Source organism: Cucurbita pepo, chromosome 16, assembly GCF_057944985.1.
Source record: "Cucurbita pepo subsp. pepo isolate OVF chromosome 16, ASM5794498v1, whole genome shotgun sequence".
NCBI classification, from domain to species: domain Eukaryota; kingdom Viridiplantae; phylum Streptophyta; class Magnoliopsida; order Cucurbitales; family Cucurbitaceae; genus Cucurbita; species Cucurbita pepo.
In genome coordinates, this window is record NC_141813.1 from 12,291,186 (window position 1) to 12,305,493 (window position 14,308).

Here is a 14,308-nt window from a genome sequence, read left to right on the forward strand (position 1 = left end):
TGATTGTAGTATGACATGTTATGTTGTAGCTGGCTTACATTTCTTATACAAAGTGTAAACTGGAGACGCGTTTTAAAATTTTGAGGGGAAGCTCAAAAAGGAAAGCTTAAAGAGGATAATATCTACTAGCGATGAGTTTGAGCTGTTATAAATGGTATCAGAACACCTGCATGATCCAACCGATGTGGGATCTCACAATCCACCCCCTTGGGCCCAACGTCCTTGCTGGCACATCACTTGGTATTTGGTTCTAATACCATTTGTAATAGCCAAAATCTACCGATAGTAGATATTGTCCTCTTTGGACTTTCCCTTTGAGGCTTCCACTTAAAGTTTAAAATGCGTCTGCTAGGGAGAGGTTTCTACACCCTTATAAGGAATGTTTCGTTCACTTCTCCAACCGATGTGGGACCACACTCAAAATAATCTACATATTTCGTATCCTTATGCTTAAAATATGTAAATGATTGTTTAGATATTTGGAGTCATTTTTTTCATCAATATGCAAATACGACCAATAAATATTCAATTGCCTTTTCTAATCCTGTCAACCAAGCAAAACATGTCATTGTCCTTGTAGATTCTTCTTTTTTCAGGATAGATTTAGTAATAAGAACAAAAATTTTAAAAACAATTAAAAAAATGTGTGGGACATCACACAAAACATCAAGGACCAAATTTCGAATAGGCTTATAACTCAAGGATGAAAAATATATTAAACCCAAGAAATCTGATCTAGATTTGATTATCATCCTAGTTTCATACAAAGTTAACTTTGGTCCATGTATTTTCGGTTTTCGTTTATTTTGGTTTCTATACTTTCAACCGTTGTTATTTTAGTCATTACATTTTGATCTTTTCATTTTTAACCTTATTTTCAGTTTTATCCCATTTGAATACTGAACTTTAAATATATGTAGTATTCATAGATATTCAGGCTTTTAATTGTACTTTAAAACGAGGAAACTATATTATAGTAATCCTTGTTCTTCTAAGTTCAAAAGACAGAGAGTCGGAAAGTAAAAATTATTTTACTTTTTTTTTTTAAAACCTTTTGTTTTCTTGTTGGTGGAGTTCTTTGGATAAGTAACATATTGTTTGAAACAATATTTTATAGGTTATCAAAAAAACCCTTAAATTATGAGTTTGGTTTTAATTAAATTTTCGAACTTCAAAAAGTTTCATTTAAGTTTGTTTCAAAACAACCGTTGTAGGCTTTTGATGTTAAATTTGTAGATGAAAAGGTTTATTTCCATAAAACTTTTTCTTTCTTCCTTTCTTCTTTCAGATATAGATAGGTTGCATCCAGAAGACTTAGATTTCAGTTCTGATAGGTAAATCAACTTTATCATAGAAGAATGCAACCAATACCATAAAGGGTTTCTTAAATGACTTCTTGCGTTAAGGTTTATCTACTGCATATAGATTTCAGTAGAAGCAAGGTAAAATCTCTGATATTTGTAGCAGATTACAATTATCCTTGCATGATTATTGCTTACTAGTCCAGCCCTACTAGACCCATCCGCTATGGACGAACTTGGTACATGGCTAATAGTCTCTGACAAACAACAAATTCTAAAATCAACCTCTAATTTTTTCGGTTTAGCAATCTAAACAAAGTGGCTTAACGGCTCAAGCCCACTGCTAGCAGATATTGTCTTTTTTGAGCTTTCCCTTCTGGGCTTTCCTTCAAAGTTTTAAAATACGTTTGCTAGAGAGAGTTTTCCACACCCTTATAAGGAATGGTTCGTTCTTCTCTCCAACCGATGTGGGATCTCACACAGAGAGACCTAATTTTAAAGGAAAAAGAAAAGAATTAACCTAAGATAAGCTCCAAGACAGGAAAGTGATGAAAACAAAAGGCAACTGTTGAATCCGTAAAACAAAAAGAAAGAATTATGAACCAGAGAGCAACAACAGCAAATTTGGATATCAAGCAAGGGAGCAATACCAAAGCTCATTTAAATTACCGACTAGCTCGTGATTGATTTCCAAGAATGCAGCAATTTGCAGGAAACCTTCTAAGAGAAAGGAAATCATAAGAACTTCTCTTATCCAATGCAGCCTACAATTTTGAGTTCCAATCGACTTTCTTCAACATTTTCTATCAGATTCCTCAACCTTCATAGGAACCAGAGGGTAAGAAACTTACAACAAGCTCTCCCACGAAGAGTAAGCACCACTAGTATATGTGGTGGCTGCAAAATTGCCCACAAGTCTGTTAGATGGCTTCTCTCAGGTTTTTCCTATGGAAACGGCAATTTGGGGGAAAATCACTTCTTGGACAGTGGCAGTAGGAAGTAGGATTGAAATGAACTTGGGTCTTCTTTTGTTTTTTTTTGACACTCTTGTGGCCTCAAAGTCAATAAATTGCCAAACATAGAATCTTATTTTCAGCTTAGGAAATTAATTCTCTGTGTCTCCACTAAGAGGAAATTATTCCAAGGCGGCCCGACAAAATGTATGGAAAGAATCTGCAAAAATAACTCGTTGTATCCAAAGTAGTATTAGAGACGTGCAAATTTTTGTTTGTCAGAAGCCCATAAGTGAATTATTTATTCATTCAATATTATTATCTTAATATTCTGAGATGACAATCCTAATCCACAAGCAAATCTCCAAATCTTGATACGTGTTTATTAGACGTTCAATAAGCGGACAAGATTAGTTTTGGTTAAAAGTTATTCCCATCCTCACTTTTGTCTCTCCACAAGGAATGTGGCTGAGAATCGTGGACTCTTGTAGATGACTTTTTTATGTATCTTTTTTATTTCAGTCACTTCAAATTTTCTATTTTTTATCAACAAGACTTTGCATATTGATGTTTTGATGCGACCATATTAACTCAATGCCCTGCTGAGTGTTACAAGTGTTCTCTCTTGCTCTTGTGTCGCACTAGCACTTTTCAAGTGGATGAATTCTAGGTCTTTTTGAGTGTCGTGTCAAATTGTTCTGAAATTCTTCTTTAGCCTAATCTTGTTTGTGGGTATTGGAAGGCGAAGATGTTGAGCTTCACTGTTTGGTCAGTGGTGAGCTAGGGCGCCAACTCATCTCGAGCTAGCAACATATTGTGAGATTCCACACCATTTGGAGAGGGGAATGAAACATTTTTTTATAAGGGTGTGGAAACCTCTCCCTAGTAGACGCGTTTTAAAATCTTGAGGAAAATCTTAGAAAGAAAAGCCAAAAGAGGACAATATATGTTAATGGTGGGCTTGGGTTGTTACACCTACTGAAGTAGCAAAGTTTGATATTGAGAGGGACTATTTTTCAAAATGTTAAAAATTAACCCACAACATCGATTACTATTTTCAGATACTTTCTTTGAGAAGGATGTTAGATACTATTTGTTATTATTGTTTCTCTTTCGACAAATTGTTGGATAGAATGGTTTTTGGCAGGCATCTATTGAATATGCTCTTAGAAAATCATTCACTACTATGCTACCTTTTACTTCTATCCCATCTTTCCATTTCCTAATATTTTGCCTAACTAAAGGAATGAGATGAGATATAGAAATTTGAACTTAAAAACCGTATAGAAACCTCTCTCTATCAGACACGTTTGATATTGTGAGGCTGACAATACGTAACAAGCCAAAACGGACAATATCTACTAGCGGTAGGCTTGTGTTGTTACACCAACTTAAGGTTTATATTAGAGTTTATGTGTGTGTGGTGGAATTGAATTGTTATTGGTGTTAACGTAACTCTCCAGCTAATCAGATATAATTTATATATCAGCAGCAGTAGCCGCCACAGGAAAGCAAAAGCCGCCTTCTGTTTTTAACTTAACCTCTCTCTTTCTCTGTTATTATAAACACCATTGCTTTCCATTAGAAGATAGAAACAAACAGCCGTCGAAAGAACTAAAACTTATCACAGCCCACAAGTGGAAATGGTTCTACATCCATCAGTTTTCATTATATTTTGGTTGTCCGAACAAACTTTTCCGGAAAAACACAGCTAAAGATACTACTTACAATCCATTAGTGAACTAAATCATCAGAAAACTTGAACAAGAGAAGAGACACGCTTCTTGGATATTGATTAACCACTACGTATACACAAAATTCAATAGAAAAAATTCTGATTAGGCTGAGCAAGGCGTGGCCTCCCGTTATGATCATACCCAGAGAAAATTAGCTTACTCTCTTCCTCCTCCTCCATCCTCCACAGAGAATCCCCACAATAATAGTCCCAAGGAGTAGGAGAAGTCAGGGCAGGGCAGGAAAAGTTGTTGCAGTCTTCTTCACTGTACACATCTTGATTCATAGTCAAGCTCTCATGATCCGATAGATCAATATCTTTCCATATATCATCCATGGAGAATCCATTTGGATCACCCAGTTCTTGATTCTCCGCCATCTTCTTCTTTGTTGATGATGATGAAGCTGAGATTTCAGACCCCCCTGAGTCGAAAAACTTCACTGGTCCAGTGTCTGCAGGAAATTCCACAGCTGGGTTGTTGGATGAATAAGAGGAGGAGGAGGAGGAGGAGGAAGATGAAGACAAAGCCCTTCTTTTCTCCTGTGCCTTCTTCCTCATGTGGGTTCTCCAGTAGTTCTTGATTTCGTTATCCGTGCGGCCAGGCAATTTCCGAGCAATTTTGGACCATCTGAGATGAAACAAAGGAAGTTAGAGATGATGTGTAACAGCCCAAACCAACCGCTAGCAGATATTGTCCTCTTTGGGGTTTCTCTTTCGAGATTCCCTCAAGGTTTTAAAACGCGTCTGGGGAGAGGTTTCAATAAAAATCTATCTAGTTTAGGATAGACCTGTTTCCCCATTTGTTGTGAAGTTCAAGCACGAGTCGTTCTTCTTGAGCAGTCATCTTGCCTCTCTTGAGACCAGGATGAAGGTAATTAACCCATCTCAGCCTGCAACTTTTTCCTGTTCTGTTTAGTCCTACAACACAAATTCCAAATTCCAAATCCCAAATCCAAATGGGAAGTTAAAACAGAGCCTTTCACAAAAATAGCAAATCTTCAGTTTAGCCTACCTAGCAACTGTCTCCCGCCACCTTCAAACCTGAAACTTTAGCAATGAAATCCCATCTTCGATCGCCAAACAAGCCCACAAAGCATATCAGTTGGATGTCTTCTTGCTCTGTCCATGGACCCTTTCTGATTTCCTGTCCCTCAACCATTCTTTGTTCTTTTCTTCTCTCCCACCAACTCATGGAGATTTTGGGTGTATTCTACTAATATTTATAGCATCCAAATCTTAACCACTCAACTTTACTCTGAGATTAAATAACCAAGGAGATTGCATCCTGACCGTACATGTAATGTAATGTAATTGGGATAGAGCCTCCATGGTGGTGGGGTGGGGGTATTTAGTGATAAGCAACCTTATGCCTATGGTGTATGCCATTAGCGCCCAAAATAATCAAAGTAGGCGATTGATATGTGGATGTTGCTTTCAAAAACGCCTCCTTCAAACCCAAGGGTCGATGACCTCTTAGTTTTTTAAATCGTTTTCGAGAAAACCCACTATGGATTAAAAAAACCCACGTTGAGATGTAGTGGAATTTGAAATAAGGTGGAGCCTGTGGGAGGCACTTGGCATATGCATTGGAAGTGTTCGACGAAATGCCCCAGAGAGTTCCAATGTGCAAAAAGTTTGAAACTTGTTCTTCGTGGATCCCTTTCCTCTTTCCCTTTCTGAAAATGGCTGTCAAATCATTTGTATTGAGAAAAGACATCATCGAAATTCCACCAACAACACCATGGTTTTGTTCTGTGATTGCTGGAATAAGCTGCCCAAGAAGATGGCTCCACAATGATATCAGCGTAAGCCAATTGTTTGAAACAAAGACAGGACGAATAAGGACTACCGTTGGACATGAATAAAACTTCCACTTTCTATTGCTTTGCCATTGTTCACACGACACTTCCACTGCTCTTCATTATCGCTTCTATTTTGGTAAAGTAAAGTAAAGTAAAAAAAAAAAAAAAAAAAAAAAACATCCATTCAGTGAGCTTAAAAGTAATTCCTTTCGTTGGTCAATTTTTTGTTTTTGATGGGTAACTTTTGAATTCGTGCGATTGCGTATTTGAATTTGTATAACTTGTGCTTGAAACGTAGGTTTATGATTCGTGCAAGTTAGCATGTTGTAAAAAATGTAGCTTTTGTAAGCTTAAATCTATGTAGTTTGGATGAACAAACTTGCACGATAAATCCCTGCTTGTGAAGGTTAAAAAAAATTGAAATTACTACACATACCAACAATGTCTACCTTTCTTTTCTAGTGACTCAATTATTAGAAAACTCCAAAATTAAGCGTGTTTAACTTAGAACAACCATATGTTGGGTGACCTTCTGGATATTTTCCTCGAAACCATGTGGGTAAAGACAAAATATGCCGAAAAGATTCGTATTAATCTGTGGAGATAATCTTTACTCTTAGGAACAACAAGTAGGTAACGTGGTTATAAAAGCACGTGGATAAAGACAAAACATGCCGAAACAAATTCGTATTTGTCTGTAGGGATAGTCTTTACTCTTAGGAACAACAAGTAGGTAGCATGGTTATTGTTTAAGGGAATGTTGGAGTTATCGAGTATTGAACTAGCTTAAGCTATGGGTTACATACGTGTCTTCAACCTTTTTCTTTGATTTGATATATTTATTTTGCTGGTATATTTTGTTTATAGGTTTTTGAGTGTGTTAATAATTAAGAAAACATTAATGAAGTTATTGAATTTTTTCAAATAATAATATTAATAATAAAAGGGTATTAAGTTCCATCTCCATCCCACCGTTTTGGGCTTACACTACCAAGTAGATATTTATTATTTTATCTCCATAATTTCACATCAATAAATTAAAATAAAATAAAAAAAAAACCCATAAATTATTTAAAAAACAATAATAAACATAAATCATTATTATATAACAAAGCAAAAAAAAAAAAAAGAATTTGGTATCACCGGGGGTGTGTTTATCAAAACTCAAATACAGACAAATTAAGAAATAAATAATAATAAATAAATAAATAATGTGAGTATGAGCAGCCGAGGAATAGTTTGGAGCATCTTGCTTTTGCATTTAAATATTTTATTGCCTTTTTGCCCACCCCTTCATTTCCTTCTTTCAATACTGTTTTTAGTGCCAACACTTTTTCTCTTCTTTTTTTTAAGATAAATCACTCGTGACGTGGAAATCACCACTTTTAACCCTCTTTTTCACTTCCTTCGACCATATATTATGCTATTTCAAATATTAAGGATTCTGTTTCATTTGTGAATCTATAGTATGTTTTTTTTTTTTAAATTGTATGGGTAACATCTACTAATCTTTCTACCATATATATTAAATTCATAAGATAACGTAATTTATTACAAATTTTCACATCATTCCTAACAAACAACATTTGATTTACATTATCTTTCTTTTAAGTTTAAGATATGTGTCTGACAGAAAATTTAAGTATAAGATATGTGTCAGACTGAAAATTTGAACCTCAAACCTCTTAGCAGAATGTCCTTAGTACCATTTAAATTTAATTTTATAATTTTTAAAAAATTAAGTTAGTTTTAATGAAATTGGTTGATAACAATATTAATTAATTTCTTGATATGTGAATATGTTTTAAAATTTATAGACAAATATATATATATATTTGGAAAATAAGGTTTGTTTTAAATATTTATTATATAGTGTAAATACCTTCGTTTTAAAAAAAATTATTTAAAATTTATTGCCAGCCCAGCCCAATAATTCTCTCGGCCCATTTCCCATCCCCTTCCCAACCCGTGGCCCGCCCCACCTTTACCCTCCGCTCCGGCGCCGGCGCCCCTCCTCCTCCTCCTCCTCCTCCTCCTCCTCCTCCTCCTCTTGTTTCTTCTCTGCCAGAAGCCTTCAAATCCCTTACCCCAACAGAGTAGCTTCCAATGATAATTTTAATTTTTTTTTAAAAAAATTAAAATCCCGAGGTTAGTCCGAAAAAAACACAAAACAAAGATGTAGATCTATAACATCGAGGTTGGTCCTCGCCTTCCTTCGTCCTTTAATTCTTATGATTGAGTCACCGAAAATTGAAGTGTAACTAGTAGTGAATTTCATTTTTTAAAGTTACTTTTAATTATTTTATTCTCATGATCACTCTTATTTTGGAGTTAGTCTCAATTGATTCATGTACTCCTCTTTTACTCGAGTGTCACTTGACTGTGACGATTAATTGGTGTTTGTGGATCTACGAACTAGAACCATGAACCTATTCTTGTGAGTGTTCTTATTCAGTTAATTAGTTGACTTGATAGACATGAAACCTAATTTTCTTCACATTTTTTTCCTAATATTAAAATAAAAATATTAAAAACGGTCTTAAAGAAAAGATTATACTGATTTATTATATATAAATTAAATTTTATAACCACTAAAACTCTAAATTTATGAACACAAAATTAAAAATTATAACACAAAATTGAAAAATGATAATCTTAATACATAAAATTCAAATTCTAATGATTAAATAAACAAAAAAAAACTTCAAAATTAAAAAACGCAATGATTACTTCTAAAAAAAGATTTTAGTTTTGGAATTAATTTCTTTTTACTCTATGAATATTGAAATTAATTTCCAAAGTCACTTGCAAAAAACGTGTCAAGCTTAACTACGAAGTAGTTTCAAATAATTTAATAAATAATATATATATATATATATATAGTTTATAATGGATGTATTTGGTAGCCACGCGCTTTGACACAAAGTTGTCCAAAATCTGCTGTAAACAGAATCAGAATCAGAAACGTCGCAGCACTTTCCATCGCAGCACTTTCCGGCTTCATTCATCCCTCTCCGCCGCATCCACACCTTCATGAATCTGCCTACATATAATATATATATATATATATTGATACATTTTGATCCAATTTCCATATCCGCTCACTCATCTGATTTTGTTTCCTTTCCATCTGATGAAGCGATTCAGAGTTCAATCTCAAATCGACGTAATGGGAGTCGCCGATTGCTTGATTTCAAACCACGCCAACACGGCGGCGTTTTCCGGCCGAGTTTTTGTCTGCAAAACTTGTAATCGTGAATTTTCCTCGTTTCAAGCTCTTGGCGGCCACAGAGCTTCTCATCGGAAGCTCAAACCGTTTCTGTCCGGTGACGGTCTTCATAATAATGCTATTAAGACGAAGGCTCATGAGTGCTCTGTCTGTGGACTTGAGTTTCCCCTAGGGCAAGCGCTCGGCGGTCATATGCGCCGCCACCGGAACTCTTCTCCGCTCGCCGATTGTCCACCGACGACTCAGCATGTCTCCGATGAATCCGATTACGACATCGGCGTTGGAGGAATTTTTGGAGTGGATTTGAATCTGACGCCGTTGGAGAATGATCTTGTTCGGTTGCAGTTGATGGCTCCGCCGGTTGGTTGCTTGACATAATTTTTTCTTTCTTTTGTGTAGAATATTTCATTTATTTATTGTTACTGTAAACATACAAAAAATTTGTTTCATCTTTCAAGAATCTTCCAAAAAATATGAAGAAATTGATGGCTGTTTGAAAGAATTGATTGAAGTAAATGAGAAAAGCGAAAATTATAACTCCAAAATATGATAATCGATTAAGCAAATTGGAATAATTTTCATCGCGGAACGCCACGATCGCGCTACAAAAATCATTTACCGGAAATAAAACACCAGATCGACGCTGAAGAACGAACCTGGTTGAAAAATCATACGGTGGCGGTGCTTTGTTCTTGCATTGTCGTGATTTTGCGGCGAATTAGGGCTCCAATTCCACGGCGAAAAAAACGAGCAATCGATTTCAAGAAATGAAGTTAGCCTATAATAATCTACTGATTCAACCGATGGAGCAATCACGAAATCTCGGCGTTGCGGTGGTTGTGGCGGCAGGCGGTTCTTCTCCTCCAACTTCTGGCGGATTTTACGGCGGCGCTCTACCTCTTTCTGAAATAGCTTCTGCCATAGTTGTTCTTGGGCCTTGAAACGCATGTTCTTGAGATTTAGACTGAATCAATGTGTTTAAATTGAGTAGAAATACAGAGTTTCGTGTTCTTGAAAACCAAAATGGATTGAACCAAAGTCTTGAAGACGAGCATACAATCCCTTCAATTTCTTTAAATATAAGAACGCATCGATTTCAAACCTAAATTTTGAAGTTCGTAGGATTCATAAGCTATCAAAATTATTTATATAGTTACTAATTATCAATTTTTTTTAATACGACATCGACTAATTTAGGGAATGATCATGGGTTTATAAGTGAGGAATACTAACTACATTGTTATGAGGACTTTTGGGGAAACCCAAAGCAAAGCCATGAGAGCTTATGCTCAAAGTGGACAATATTTGTATTAATTTAATTAATTAATTTTTTAAAACTCGCTTGGGTTCAAAGCAGACAACATCGTACCAGTCTCCAAATATTTGTATTAATTTAATTAATTAATTTATAAAAAAAACTCTTAATAAGTACCCAGTCTCCAAATATTTGTATTAATTTAGTTAATTAATTTTTTTAGAAAACTCGGAGCTTATGTTCAAAGCAGACAACATTGTACCAGTTTTCGATATGTATGAAAATATATATTTTTAAATATGTGAAATTATTTATCTTTGATTACAAAATATATATATATATATATTTATTTATTTATTTATTTTTGTCATTGTCATATATCTTTTGGTTTTTAATGATATTTAAATTAAAAAAAGTATATTAAGAAAAGAATTAAAAAAATTATACATCGTCAGGAAATAGAGTATTTTCTTCAACATAGTTTCCGCTTTCTAGAACTGGAGTTTGCCCAATTACCCTATCAGTCCCCTCCCTCATGAAGCCATCATTTTCGTCGAAATTCGTCGCCGGAGTGGTAGCCTCGCCGGAACTCTACTGTTCCGCAACCTAGTAATCAACGGACGGTATGTTTTCCCTGTTCATGTTAATGGTAGAAAGAAGTTCAATTTTGTGTTTCTGCGTCCATTTCTAGGTTTTTCTCCTGCTTGAAAAATTGCACGATCGATGTTGTTTCGCTATTGTGTAAAAGGAAAATTATGTCTTCTTTTCTTGAAATTTTCGGCGTTTATTAGACGTATAAGTACAGTTCTTTTCTCATTAATTGGTGCAGTGAAGTGGTGAGCTCGAAGAAATTTGGAGATTGTTCGTTTAACGAGGAACCTCTGTTTTTAGACTGAGTTTCTATGGAGGTTCATGCTTCTCCGCGTGGTACATGCTGTGTTGAGTGAATGAGACAACACTACTTCGGACTAGAAGAAGAATCAGAATGGTATGCTTTTAAGTTCTGGAAGTATGAATTTCTATGTTTTTTGCTTAAAACTGCTTGCGTCTGAGCTTGGAAGAATACTAGATTTGAGTAATGGCTAGGCGCTAAGAGTTTGACCAAGATCTCATGGAATCATCTGATTGAATTTTTAAATGGAAACAGTTTCCCTCTTTTAATTTGTATATAGTTAGTGTTATACATATTCCTAACCAAGACCATACTTTAGGGTTTAAGTCAGTATTGCGGTCTTGAATGCTTTACTTTTGTCTTTCAAATTTTGAGGTAGGCTTTAGCGATCTTGATGTCCGGGATGTTTGATTGGCTTCCTCGTTTCATCGCTCTGATGATAAGTTTTACAATTGTAAAATGAACTTGATGTTTCTAGGACTCGAGACTAGCGCAATTTTCCTTATATACAAATTACTGGAACATGAACTCTGTGTACCACCCTCAAAAGACCTTTTGAAAAAAGGAATTAGATCATGGAGAACAGTGATATAAAACTCAAAAATGTGACAGTAAATAGTTTCTTGGCATTAATTCTTTTCTGTTTTCTTCGCTGAATAATCATATCTTGGTGGACCTATGATTTTGGAAATGACAGAAAGAATCCACTTGCTCTTACTATTTGTGATGTTCTGTCCAGAGCAAAGGTTTTTGGATGACTAAGGGTCCTGGGCATGAAAATGATGCAAATTCAACTTTTGACAGCCCATCATTACTAGACGCTAAGCGGGCACATCACTGGTTTATAGATGGTTGTGAGACACAGGTTTTCCCCAACAAGAAACAAGCAATTCAAGCTTCGAATAGTAAAATGACCGGAGCGCTGTCAAATGTGAATGTTCTTCCTTGGGATCATCATGCTGCTAATTATCAGTCTGTTTCACATCAACTTATCGGTCGCCTACTTGGACCTGAATCAATAAGGTCCGCTGACTTCGATCTAACAAAAGCATCTTCTGTAATGTCTGATAATTTGGATCTCAGGAGAAAAGGTATTGAAGTTGAAGAACAATATGGAGAGGATGCATCTGTTGGGTTGTCTGTTTCTCATGGTTTGGAGGACCCTGAAACATGTCTTAGCTACGGAGGAATTAGAAAAGTTAAAGTCAATCAGATTAAAGATAATATACATGATCTGCAACCATGTCTAAGAAGTAATTCTAATAGGGAAGATGGTGGTCAACTTACCATAGAAGGCTACTATAAGGATATCGAAACGGGTCTTGTGTCTGTGGGATCAGCCTATATTAAGGAGGATGACAGTTTCAATTTGATGAATCAAACCTCCAACGATGGGGATCGCCACATTAGGTTACTAGGTCATAATGGGAAGGTGGACGACAATGCTGTCTCCGTTGGTGATGATTATGGTAAGCGGGATTCCAATATAATCTCATTTGACGGATTTCCCGATGAGCAAGATATTATCTCCTTAGGCAGGTCTCTGGGTAGCCATGACTCAACATTCTATGAACCTTCATTCCAAGCAACTGAAGCTGATGGTGTCACAGAATTGGAATCATCTAGTTTTGATGTAGGTGTAAGCAGTACACAGATAGCTAAGCAAAAGCCTGATACGATGCCGAAGAGTAGACCAGAATACAAAATGAGGAAAGAAGCTCCAAACAGCTTTCCTTCAAATGTTAGAAGCTTGATATCAACTGGTATGCTCGATGGCGTTCCTGTTAAGTACGTTTCTGTAGCCAGAGAGGTAACTTTTTTTTCTTCACTTCATTTACACTCTAAGTTGTGCTCACCGTGTAGCTGCTCATACGCTTCACCGATTTTATTAGGAGCTTCGTGGAATTATAAGGGGATCTGGCTATCTTTGTGGATGCCAATCTTGCAACTTTTCCAAGGTAAGTAATCAAAATTTTCCCCTCATGCCACAGTTCAAGATACATTCAGTCAGATCAGACCTAACACACACTTTCTGTGCTTCCTTGGAAGATGCTTAATGCCTACGAGTTTGAGCGTCACGCTGGCTGCAAAACAAAACACCCAAATAATCATATATACTTCGAGAATGGGAAGACGATTTACCAAATAGTACAAGAATTAAGAAGCACCCCAGAGAGCTTGTTGTTTGATACAATTCAAACAATATTTGGTGCACCTATCAATCAGAAATCTTTTCGGATTTGGAAAGGTAAAGAATAAATTTTCTTTATCTATCTCTCTCACACACACAACACCACCTACAACTGTGCTCTTCACTTGAATAATATGTTTTGCATTGATATTTTCAGAATCATTTCAAGCAGCTACTCGTGAGCTTCAGCGCATATATGGTAAGGATGAACTTAACCTTTAGCAGGCTAGACTTCATTGCAAGTTCTGTAAATGCAAGACAAGATTAGGTGGGTTCTGTGCAGAGAATCAAATTTTAGTTGCTAACTGATTCATGGTCTGTACGATTTCATGGAAGCTGAAAATGATTATTGTCGGGATGGTGGTTAAAATTCAAGGCAATCAAGTGTCAAGTACAGTGAACAATGGGGGTTAGAATTTAGATTTTGCACCGTATTTGGAGTGTTTGTGACCATTTTATTATGGAAACTGCATTCACGTTGTAAATCTCTTAGAATAAAAACCTTTCTATACTTTCTGTTAACTGTGAAATTGTGTAGCTTTAGAAGTGTATGTATTGGGGGTTTGACTTTTTAAGACATGGAAATTTAAGCCTTTTTGTTCCTGTTGTTTGTTTCTACTTTTTGGCACATTCTTTAGTTGAAAGTTGAATAGATTTTGCTCGATTGTAAGATACAGACTTCATTTTCGATTTGTGCGTTGTTCAGCTTCTCAGTTCTTATCTCTCTCGTTTCTATGTCGTCGGGTGTCAACGTCACTCGCTTTGTTAGTTTCCTATTGGACTCTCTTATCAATTTTCATTTCTCCACTCGACCTCGTCTCTGTGTTTCTCGTCAAACGTTGTCGCTGACTCTCTCTCCGCTTGACGCTTCGTTCCGTCAGACTTCTCTCTACGCTCCGTTATACAATTCAAACCCAACATGAAAATAGAGGGTTGGGAAATTTTGGGTT

The 14,308-nt window shown here is 35.9% G+C and overlaps 3 protein-coding genes and 1 long non-coding RNA gene across 4 annotated transcripts; 2 read left to right on the forward strand and 2 right to left on the reverse strand.

Annotated features, from left to right (window-relative positions):
- Positions 1-1,359: 1,359 nt before the first annotated feature.
- On the reverse strand, positions 1,360-2,276 carry LOC147789105 (uncharacterized). Its single transcript, XR_015412144.1, has 2 exons — positions 1,971-2,276; positions 1,360-1,790 (listed from the first exon to the last, which is right to left on the reverse strand). It is a non-coding gene; the product is annotated as an uncharacterized LOC147789105 (long non-coding RNA).
- Positions 2,277-3,890: 1,614 nt separating this feature from the next.
- LOC111776839 (transcription factor MYB59) lies at positions 3,891-5,859 on the reverse strand. The gene is made up of 3 exons (XM_023656227.2): positions 5,031-5,859; positions 4,778-4,907; positions 3,891-4,617 (listed from the first exon to the last, which is right to left on the reverse strand). The coding sequence occupies exons 1-3, from the start codon at positions 5,179-5,181 to the stop codon at positions 4,074-4,076; spliced, it is 825 nt and encodes a 274-aa protein (XP_023511995.2). The 5' UTR covers positions 5,182-5,859; the 3' UTR covers positions 3,891-4,073.
- Positions 5,860-8,743: 2,884 nt separating this feature from the next.
- LOC111776856 (zinc finger protein ZAT11) lies at positions 8,744-9,522 on the forward strand. Its single transcript, XM_023656251.2, has one exon. The coding sequence runs from the start codon at positions 8,925-8,927 to the stop codon at positions 9,396-9,398; it is 474 nt and encodes a 157-aa protein (XP_023512019.2). The 5' UTR covers positions 8,744-8,924; the 3' UTR covers positions 9,399-9,522.
- A 1,194-nt stretch (positions 9,523-10,716) lies between these two features.
- Positions 10,717-13,974, forward strand: LOC111776821 (uncharacterized). The gene is made up of 6 exons (XM_023656203.2): positions 10,717-10,898; positions 11,105-11,263; positions 11,907-12,977; positions 13,060-13,125; positions 13,217-13,415; positions 13,516-13,974. Exons 2-6 carry the CDS (start codon positions 11,261-11,263, stop codon positions 13,578-13,580), a joined length of 1,404 nt encoding a protein of 467 aa, XP_023511971.2. The 5' UTR covers positions 10,717-10,898; positions 11,105-11,260; the 3' UTR covers positions 13,581-13,974.
- The last annotated feature ends 334 nt before the right edge of the window (positions 13,975-14,308 follow it).